Source organism: Myotis brandtii, unplaced genomic scaffold (genome assembly GCF_000412655.1).
Source record: "Myotis brandtii unplaced genomic scaffold, ASM41265v1 scaffold374, whole genome shotgun sequence".
Taxonomy (NCBI): domain Eukaryota; kingdom Metazoa; phylum Chordata; class Mammalia; order Chiroptera; family Vespertilionidae; genus Myotis; species Myotis brandtii.
The window spans coordinates 5,689,319-5,700,712 of NW_005364372.1; the positions used below are offsets into that span (position 1 = coordinate 5,689,319).

Below are 11,394 nucleotides of genomic sequence, written 5' to 3' on the forward strand. Positions count from 1 at the left end.
GTTCCTAATACTTTTAGGATTAAAGACGTAAGCCCCTACCTTGGGCTGGGAGGTCTGCATGGCCTCCCCAGCCCTGTGCTTTCCTGGGCCTCCATCCACATCAAGCTCTTTTCCCCCGCTTGCTCATAGAACTCCGTTTCTTCCCAGCTTTTCAGGACCTTGCAGTGGCCTCTGCTTACACCAGCCCTCTCTTCCCCCCTCCAAACCCTGTTGCTTGTTTTCCTGCCACTCTCAGCTTGGATGGTAGAGCAAACTCTTCTTAAAGGGGCATCATCTTGAACTTTTCTCTGCTGGTTAAATATTCTACTTGTACACAGTCCTGGAGCCTGGACTGCTCTTTCATAGCACTTGATCACAATTTGCAATTGTTTATTAGTGTTCTTATGTGTTTCATCTGTAAGCTCTGTGAAGGCAGTGACTATTTCCATCGTATACTCAATGCTGATACTTTATTTGGTGCGCAGTAAATATTTGTTAAGGGAATGGACTTAAAATGAAAAGACAGCATGCCTGTTGAGTAGCTCTTGGTTCTGTTCATCAGTGTAGTATTCTTGTAGCCCCAGGCAGAATGGAGTTTTGGATTATGCAAAGGATTTGTTCAATAACAGACAGTAGGAGATTGATAATTATTGAATAAAGCAACCCAATGTTGTTCATTCATTTTTTTTCAATGAAGTGGAGAGTTAATTTCACTACTTAGTACTTTTAAGACCCCTCTTCCATCTCTTTAAAACTATGTTTGACTTAAACATATAGAATCTCATAGACTAGGGATTCTATTAAATTTTAAAGTGGACTTCATTCAGAGTTGATGTCATGGTTCAGAGGGCGTTTTCCTGGCTTAGGCCTGTGGGCTGTGGAACATTGTGTCTAAAATGACATTACCCACTGTTAGCACTGGTGTTCAAGAGAAGTCTGCCAAACTTCTTTAACGCAGCCATCACTCAATGTATGTCAGTGGCTCTCTTTTAAGAAAATGTTTTACAACAGGAAAAAAAAAGTTTTATATTTTATATCTGACTCAACAGATTAATTTCTTTTTTCAATTTTATATTTTACTAAATTATGAGTTTTTCCCATTTTATTCAAGCTGGATTTATATTTATATTAATTTAATTATTATAGTTTCCCCATTTAAGCTACAGTATTTCACCCTGATGTCGGCAAAGTTTGAGTTAGTTATCCAGCTTTGTTGTCAGTTCAGTGAACTTTCTAGAAGAAAGAGACAGAGCTTTTGGAATTTAAAAGTGCTTTGAAGGGTTCCTATTCTATGAGGAAAAAAATTATTTGGAGAAAATCAATTTAAAAGCATATTCTTGTTATATTCTTTTTTCTCTACTGATTAATATTATAATTATTTAAATCTAACTTTTAAGACAGAAATCTATACTATGTATCTATATATCATATCTATCTATTTTCACTCTATAGATAATTTCACACTATATATTGTGTAATATTATGTTTATATCTGTCTGTTTCTATATAGTGTGACATAGTCACTGATGTTTTATTTTTTAATCTCTTTACTAAACTTGATAAAAATTCATAAAACTGATTAACTTTCAGTTCTTAATCTTTCTATGAAGATATACTAGTACTTACTAAAATTAATTTTCTGTTATTAGCTTAACTTTAGTTGTTGCATCCAAATCAATCTATATAAAATGTGTATGTACTTTCCTTTTAGAGTATGTTGGATAAAGGACATTGTTGTGTCAGTAACTAGAGAGAACATGGAAGCAATGAAGGGTATTATTCAGAAGTACCAGCATAAGCGCATCTCACTAGTTGAAGCTGGAGTGACCCGCCACAGGTCAATATTCAATGGACTAAAAGCTCTGGCTGAGGATCAGCCAGACTCCAAGCTCTCGAAGCCAGAAGTAGTGATTATCCATGATGCTGTGAGACCTTTTGTGGAGGAAGATATTCTCCTTAAAGTGGCCACAGCTGCTAAGGAACATGGGGTAAGTATTTATACTATGTGAATGGATAAAAGAGGCAAACACTATATAGAGTGGTTCATTTGCTGAGTTTTGATGGAATTACTAGTGGCCCGGTACAAGAAATTCATGCACATTAAAAGGGAATTAATTAGAGGAAATTATATCATATCTTTGTTGTTGTTGATGTAACAAAACAACAAAGATATGATATAAAAACAACAAAAACATGATGTAAAAACAACACTGATGCAAACAGTCATTTGTGAAAAAGCCGGGAGGTTACCAATCATTTGTGAAAAAGCCGGGAGGTTACCAATCATTTGTGAAAAAGCCAAGAGGCTCCTTCCTCCCTCCTGTCAGGGTCCGGGGTGCAGGGGAATGGGATTCCTGGCTGGCAGGTCGCTGAAACCAAGCTGACCAACAGCTGATTATGCGAGGAATGGGGCTCCCTCCTCTCTCCTGTCAGGGTCCGGTTTGAAGGCCGGCCATGCCCCCGATCATGCAAGACCCAGAGTTCCGCTGCGCCCTGGCTGGGGCCAGAAGGGAGCTCCCTCCCACAGGCATCCTACTGTTCAGTTGTCCGTCCAGTTGTTTAGGTCATAACGGCCCCTGGCTTTTTATATATTAGGATTTTTAAATGTGAAATTATTAAAATGGGCATGATGATCTGAAGAGGTTAGGGTAATTTGTTTTAGAAATTTTGTAGATTGCGAGATTGTTCTGGAATTTATCTTTGCTATAGTCATTTATCCTCATAATGTAATATGAGCTATTTGGAGAAGAATGTAGTAATAATGTCATCAGAGTAGGGAAAATGTCTAAGAAGTCAGTCAAAATTCCAATATGTATGATGAATGTGTGTGTATATATTCTAAATTTCCTTGAAATGGTTAGGATAGTGATCCAATAGCTTCAGGAAATCCAGGCACTACTTCCTGCCAACCCTCATACTGTTGTAATCATAAAAAAACATAAATGCAATTAATAGAAACTTATCCTAGTAATTGAAGTTCTTATGTTGGTGGGAAGAATTGGCATCTTTTATAACCACTGGCCAATAAATTGCAAAATATTGGCCTGAATCAAATACTATCTAAGGCAAGAAAAGAGTGATGACTGTTTAGTCAAAGACACTTTACAATTTCTTTTCCATGGATTCCTTGTCCCTTGTTCTCATAAATTGTGTTCTATAGACTCTGAACAGATTTTCTTCTTTTCTTAGCCCCAAATTTTCAAGCTCTACCAAAAGGTCCTATTTAGATAAATCATTTTCTAAGTAAGCTACACAGTGTGACAGCCCCTGAGGTGGTATACATGCTACAGATAACTATGATTTTTTAACTTATATTACATTTTGGATAAAACAAGACAAATTAATGTAGATGTATTAATTACCTCAAGAGACTAAGATGTGCAATATTAAGGCTAACATTAGAGTTGCCTGCATACAGGAACTCGAAAGTATCACAAGGACACAATTTCGCTCTCTTCATTGTGTATGCACCCTTCTTGGGTTCCACAGATTCGACAGGACCTCAGTAGGACCAGCAGTGAAATTCTTTTAGTGTTTGTTCATCCTTACTCTTGATGATAGTTTGTCTGGGTATACAAACTCTAAGGCTTCAGCTTTTAACTCCCAATACTTTGAAAATATAGGATATAATTGTTTCCTGGATTTTATCCAGCTTTTGGAAGTCAGCTAACTATGAAAAGACATGTATTTTGTGTGCTTTTACTTTTCCTCCCTTTCTCTGACAGTAGGCCTCAACATGTCTTCTCCTGAAATCCCTGTGCTCCTGGTCTCCCCATCCCAACATCTCTCCAAGGCTTTGTGATGTTACAGTTTAGACACTATCTTGCTTGCCACAACTCTGCAGACCTACCCATGGATATTGTATTTATCTAAGAGTTCTAATTGCCTAGGACCTTTTGAGCACTGGTTTATGGTACATTTTACTGAATTCTCATAAAACCAGGTCCCCTTGAATTGGGTTGCTTTCTAATATTTAAAACGAGGGATTTTTGCATCTGATAGCAGGCTCCACACTGTAATTTCTTTCTATATTTGAATATTGATGTAATTTCTTTCTATATTTGAACATTGATGAGGGTCTCTCAAGCTTGGCATGACTAACATTTTGGGTAATATAACTCTTTGTTGTGGGGGCTGTCCTGCACTGTGGGGTGGTTAGCAGTATCCCTGTTTACATCCCCAGCCCCCACACCAGTTATATGGTGGATAATAAATGTACAGGGTTAGAGCATAATTAACCATAATATTACACATGATTTTGTCCTTCTTTCTCCCCCCCCCCATTTTATTGATGTATAATGAACATACAGCACTAAATAAGTTTAAGGTATACAGCATAACGTCTTGACTTAACATAGATTGTGATCACCACCTTTTTCCTTTTCTTAAGGTAAATAGTTGTCTCTAATTTAGTGAGCAATTGGATATGATCTCAGTTTGAAAATGGCTCTGGATATTTTGTTTCTTGAACAGTTAAAGAACTTTAGTAGTGGTAGAATCTTACAGAGGGCTTAAAATCAAAGGTTTATGTAGACCTCCTTTCTCATATAGGAAGAATATACATTTCTTCATTAAACATTAACTAGTTTTTACTTAGAAAGTCTTTGAGTCATCTTCTAAAGAGAAACTGAATTGCATATTATAACCAGAAACGTTGACATGTGGTGTGTGGGTATGTTTGTATGTGATCTGTTTGGATTCTGCAGCATGACTGTATTAATCAATGATTGATAGCACTTTGGAAATTCTATTAAGTTTCATATGTGTGCATCAGGAAGAATGTACTTTCCCACCACTCAATTTTACAACTTTGTGCAGTATATTCTGGGCATGTTCTAAAATAGAGATGGAAAATTACTTGGTGGAAATTTGACATTGGGATGAGGTGACCAAGGCTAATGGTCACTTGTTCTGAACTCTGTTGGATGGTTTTGATCATGAGAAAGTGCACTGAAGGGCAGAGTTTAGTCCTGGGTGGGGTTCAAGTAATGAGCTCCCCTGGGTCATTGGATCTTGTGTCATTATCTATTGGAGAGACACTTTGGTGTTGATTTAAGTCCTAGCTGTGATGAATCACTTTTATTTGTGAGTAAGCAGTGAGTTCTGATTAGTGGTAAATTTTAGACCTACTTTGATAAAGATTTAAATGCCATGGAATGAGTGAAACTTGATTTGTTTCTGATGCTGGAGAAGATACTGTGTGAAAAAGCTTTTGTTTTACTGCATTACTTGAAATTACCAACCCCTATATATCTGTTCAATGAATTACTTAAAATGAAGTTGGAGAAGGGGTAGATCAAGGCAAGATGAGTTATGTAGGGATTAAAATGAAATAAAGCTTATTACATACATATCCAAGTGTGACATACCTGGTCATATTAGATTTAAGGTAAATGTTACTAGCTTAGCTTCCAAGAATTAAAATTCAGTAGTATATAAAGGAGAACTCCTTATTCCTTTCTGCTATGTATTTACTTTTAGGGGTATTTTGCAGTGACATAGTAACTTGGACAGAGGTTTTTCTAAAATACCTATATTTCTATATTGAATAAATAATAGATTCTTTTACTTTGTCAAAAAGGAGGTTGGAAGTATTCTATTAGAAAATATCCAGAATCTTATAATTGCTAATGATTAGCTTTGAATATCTTATTCTGTAAATATTTATTAAGTAGTGTTTCAATAAAGACAAATCAGCTAACTGAAATTGTAATTACAAGGTTGGAGGATTTCTGATATACATTGTCATAATTAGCTTGAATGCAGATGCCTGAGGAGTAATGCCTGTTAGCACCTGCTGTGTGGATGGATGATTAGCATTGTTCAATTTTGCTTTAAAAAGGTGAACAGTAGAGGTGGGGTTCATTATTTCCACATTGTATGATTTATATCTATGCTGATTTCCATGCATTGACATGTGGAAATACTTTGATAGATTAGCCTGAGAGGCAAGTAATCACTGTGGTGCTGAGCTGTTAAGCTTCCATTCAGGCTTATTATACTAATTCCCAAGGAGACAGTGTATTTGATCACTTGGGAATCATACTTCAGGCTTCCCAGATCGCTGCATTTGGGAGGCAACTAACCATCTTTGTCCAAACTTGTGTCATAATTTGATGCTTTGAATTTCAGAAAAGATCATATAACTGAGGATTCATTGCATGTTTATTTCTGAACAAATGTCCCTTACCAGGGAACTAGATATAGAATACATGTCTATTAGCATTAGCATCTTTCTTCTATACTGTTTATCCAGATAGCTGGAATAGTAGTCAGAGAAAAGAAAGGTCAACAAAGGAGTTATTTTCACTTGTGGCCCTTTTTCTGGGCCTTTTGTTTAGTAAGACCCCGGAAGCTGGTAATTGCCTGTGTTTTTGATTGTCTTCATATTGTACTACTTTCTAAATGATATTTTGGATTCCATAGGTAAGGACTTACTAATTCTTGGAATTCACCCATTCTGCCATGACATCTCAAATATGTATGATTTCTGGTCTCAAGAAGTTAGTTTTTAATAATAAAAAATGAGAGTCCATAAATACACATTTTAGAAATTTTCTTTTTAAAAATACTGAAAACATACAGAAAACTTTGGACACCTTCAGATCTGTCACTTGGTATAATGAATCAAACTTTAGTAGTCAGTTTGAAACTGTGTCCCTGCCCTGATCTTATTTACTCCTCCCAAATGGGTAACACTACCTTGAACTTTGTTTTTATTGCTCTCTTGCTTTTTTTCTTCAGTTTTGTAGCATGTATCCCTAAAGAACATTTCTTATGCTTGTTTGATTTGTTTTTATATATTTTTTGAGGTATAATTGACATATAATTAACATATATTTGTATGATATTCTAAATCTTATGTTTTGCATATATCTTGACAGCTTTTTTTTTTGCACAACATATTTTGGGAAATGTATGTATGTGAATCTGCAGCTATAGTTCATTCATGATCACTGCTTTATGTATAGCAATAACTATAGAAAAGAAAAAAAATTCTGTTTCATTGCATCTCAATATTTTGAAAAACTGGCTATTTTAAATCGTGTATTTTATAAGTTTTAGATATGGATCCTCTTCTTCCCACATCCCTAGGAGCTGTTATTTGCTTATTTGTTTGCAACTTTGCTGGTCTATTCTAGTGAAGTCTTTTCCTCTACAGGGTGAAGCCTCTGGTGTCACTTCTCAGAGGGTACTGTCTTGGGCATGTGATCTTTGCAGGGTTCTCTTTGAGCGTCTTCCCTGATCTCTCTGTTATACTGACTGCCACTGTAGACATCACCCCTAATTGATAAGCTTCATTTATTGCCAACTCATTACTCTTTTTTTGGGGGGGGGGGGCAGAGGACAGTGCTCTGAGCATAAATTGCTCTACAGCCTGATCCATTAAGTTCTGGCCCCTTGGCAGGGCTGGTTTTTGAGGCCAGTGTTGGAGGTTTGTTCTTATCCCAGGGAGGCTCTTGTTGTCTCTTTCCCTGGTGTTCTCTAGTTAACTAGCCAGCCTGCAGTTTAGCCTTTTGGTCTCCTGTATCTACTGGCCTCCTCTTAATTACTTATCATGACAGTCTCATTTCATTTGGGAGTGTCCTTGGGCTTAAACTTCCAAATAACGTGATTTCCCTTGGGGAAAGCTTCATAGCCCTCTGCTCTTTGAGCCTGTCTCTTGCCTTGCGAACAGTCACTGCATCACTACTTTGGAGATGTGGGTGGGCATGATGACTGTTTCTTTCAGACTGATACCCCTACTTCATGAGCAGGGTGCTGCATGGGGGCATTAGGAGACTCCCAGAATTTCTTTTTGCCTCTTCTGGTATAGGACCTCTGCATTATGTGTGATCTGATGCAAGAGACATCCAGGCCCCAGTATTCTCTGCCTATCATTTCTGGGGCAGATCCTTACCCTATACATCGGTGTCTCTAACCTCTTGGACACACTTGCCTGTTATTTAGCTTCTGTGGGAGACATGGAGCTCAGTAAGATGGGAAATGTTAGCACTCTGCTTCTCCCATTGGGAACTAGGGGGAGAGGGAGCCCCATTTGTTGGCCATACCTATTCTAAGAGGAACTTCAGCCATACTAAACTGGGTGTAGAATGAGAGAAGAAATGGATACGACTTGAGCACCACAGGCTCTCTCTTTACTCTCCCCAAGATTTAGAAGATTTTCTTGAATAAAGTTTCCTAATTTGCTGAATGCCCTTAGGACAATTTTCAATGGCTTTTCCATGTTTTGTTTTTTAAATAATTTTCACTATTTATAATTTGCTTGGGAGAGAATCTGTGGAGCTTCTCATGTTGACACTTGAATGTCTCATGTTCTCTTTTAAGTAAATTTTTATTTCGTGGCCTGGCATAAAATTAGCTATAAGTACTTGCAATGGAAATTTAATTTTTTTCTTAAAAAGCAGTGTATGTATATACACGTGTGCACATGTGTTTCTTTTCTGTTTTGTCTTCTAACCCCTACTGATAGGTTTGATCAGTTGGGCTTGTTCCTTACTTACCTTACTTACCTTTCACCTACTTGGACATCACTTCCTCCCTGTCACCCTTGGCTGGTCTCCTCATTTTTATGCCTCGGGTCCAAATTTTTACTTGCGTCACTGGAAATGGTGACACAGTTTGTAAACTGTCTACATGGCTCATACATTAGCTTTGATTTTTAGCCAATCTTTTGGCATTTGTAAACTAGTTCATAGACTGTCTTTCTTGCTCAGATGTTGGTCTTCAGGCCAAATGTGTTGTATTTGTGCTGCAATCCCCCTGTAGCAATTACGTGAAAGATAGGATATTTTGGATACAATATAAGGAGGTTTGGTTTAATTGCCTACCATAGGAACTGTATTTTAAGGCTACTTCTCCAAGACAGCTGTTTGGTAATGACCTCTAAGTCTATATTACAAAGGCACTGTATTAAAGCTAAAGGCAAAAATTGTCAGATATGAAGGTGTGTTTTTTAATAAAATTTAGATACCTCTATTAATGAAACAGAGCTTTTATCAGAGCAATTGATATTAATGGATATTTTGCCTGAGGGAGCATTCCACTAATGCTATGTTTGAAGAGAACTGTTTTTCACAGGAATTAGAGCAAAACATAAATTCATTGTTATGTGGGTTGTTGAGTCTCATTTTGGGGATCTTAGGGAATATGTCTGTTTCCTTAATTTTTTAATGTGTAAGTTAAATCTTTTGAAAGCATACTAATTAGTAATTCATGTATAATTCATTTCAGTTCTTTCATATAGTGTTTCTCTTTCTTCCATCTTTAGAGAATACCCAATTATATCATTGCATCCATTTTTAGTATTTGACTTCAATGGCCTGTATAAAAAGGATTTTAAACCTATGATGAAGAAAATTTTCTACCTCTTATATATGGAACTGTAATATTATGAAATTGGTTCTTGGTGTGACATGATTTGATTTATGAACCAAATGAATATTTGTTCAGATATTTTCTTGAGGTAGTTTGTTGAAGGTATGAATAACATCTGCTTTCAAAAATAAGATACAGAGTTTAGAATTTGACTTCCAAATATTTTCTAGGTGAAACAATGTCTTGCTTGCCTCTGTTTGTTATTTAGGCAGCAGGAGCAATTCGCCCTCTTGTATCCACCGTCATCAGTCCATCTGCCGATGGTTGCTTAGACCACTCCCTGGAACGTGCCAGACACAGAGCAAGTGAAATGCCACAGGCTTTTCTATATGATGTGATCTATGCAGCATATCAGCAGGTAAGAATTCTGGCTTTTTTAGAAAGCTTCTGTGTTGCGGGTCCCTAAGACCACCTCTATATTTGGAGATTTTCTAGAACTCGTGGGTCTCAGTAGTTGTACACATGGCTTAAGTTGATTACAGTGAAGTAGTGAGGATGCACAGCTGGATCCTGTGAGAAAGAGACATAGGCAGATTCTGGAAGAATCCATGTGCAGGATTCCTTATATTCTCTCCCTCCCCTGAAGGGTAGCACAAACACCACCAATCCTCCCCCCACCCCCAAGCAAAAAAAATGAACCTGTGTATGTTGTTTCTCTCCAGGGACGCCCATTGTAGACTTGGTGTCCAAGGTATTTGTTGGGATTGGTCATGTAGACATCCTGCCTACCACATAAAAGTAAAATCTAGATTCTCAGAGGAAAGCAGGTGTTTAACATAAACCATACTGTTTATGCAAACACTCTGGGCACAGAGAGCCACCCTTATCAGTTAACTCTTCACTGGGAATACTCCAAGAACCAGTTTCCCATGTGCTGGCTGAGGGCCCACCTAGTTAGCAGGTGTTTCTAAGGACAGCAGTCTCAGGCTTTTTGTGATAAATTTGCTGCACAGCTGTGTAGACATTTTGTTAATTACATTTTAAAGGGTAAGTTCTTTGAAAACATCAAATAATTTATTCATGTTGAGATTATAATAGATTACCTTTGTTTTTCATGTTTTGGAAACATTTTTGTACCTATGTAAATTTTGCTGTCATACAGTTATTGAGTAGCAGGTATTATTCTTGTCCAAAACTTTCCAATGAAATATAAGTTAGAGAGACTAACCCAGTGCTTGGTCAATGTTAGACAATCAGTAAATATGAGATTATAGTAATATGAATATTGACATTTATAATAGAAAAATACCACATATTTTTCTCATCCATCCGGTGAATGAATTGTACAACCATTATTCTGAATTCTTTTTCTGTCATGTTGCACGCTTCAACTTCATTAATTTCCTTTCTTGGTGATTCCTCATTGTCTTTCCTCTGGGTGTTGTGTCGTTTCTTCATTCTGCTTATCTCCCGATGGATCAAAGGTCGGGTTGCGTGGGCCTGGGCCGTGTGCAGTGGGAGCCTCCCACCACCTTAGTGTCACTGAAGAGCTCTGACACTAAGATGTGTGGTTGTTGTTGGTTGGTGGGAACCAGGCTCGCTCTGAGTCAGTGTTGCCAGCGCTCAATGTGGCCTCGTATGTGCCCTTAGAATTAGGGACCCTGCCTGCACCGTGCTGAAATAGAGACCCCCCTGGAGCGTGTTGAAAACCAGAGCCCCCTAGCATGCGCCAGGAGTCAGAGTTCCCCAAGAGTCCAGTATCAGAGTCTCTGTTGCTTTGCGCGACTTCGCCTTGAGAATCAGGGTCCCTGTGTGCCCTTGCACCAGGAATTGGATTCACTGGCTCTTAGTATGAATGCACAGGGAATCAGGATCTCAGGCGCAGGTGATAAGAAACACAGTCAAGTCACTGGTGCTTGGTGCTGCCTCCTGCCCCGAGAAAAGGGATCCTTGGGCCTGTGCTAGGCAGACAAATTCCCGTTCGCGCGATTGCTCCCGGCCCAGGGCTCCCCGAAGCCGGCAGTGCGCCAGTGCGCGTAGGATTAGTTCCTGGTGCTGCGGGCGAGTTTTCTCCCAGCCCAGGGCTCTGAAGCCCAA

The 11,394-nt window shown here is 38.1% G+C and overlaps 1 protein-coding gene across 1 annotated transcript in view; it reads left to right on the forward strand.

Annotated features, from left to right (window-relative positions):
• Positions 1-1,667: 1,667 nt before the first annotated feature.
• ISPD (isoprenoid synthase domain containing) overlaps positions 1,668-11,394 on the forward strand; it is a 149,890-nt gene continuing 140,163 nt past the window's right edge. Inside the window, exons 1-2 of the mRNA XM_014544616.1 lie at positions 1,668-1,967; positions 9,566-9,715. Coding sequence (XP_014400102.1) covers positions 1,668-1,967; positions 9,566-9,715 — 450 coding nt within the window. The remainder of the gene's footprint in view (positions 1,968-9,565; positions 9,716-11,394) is intronic.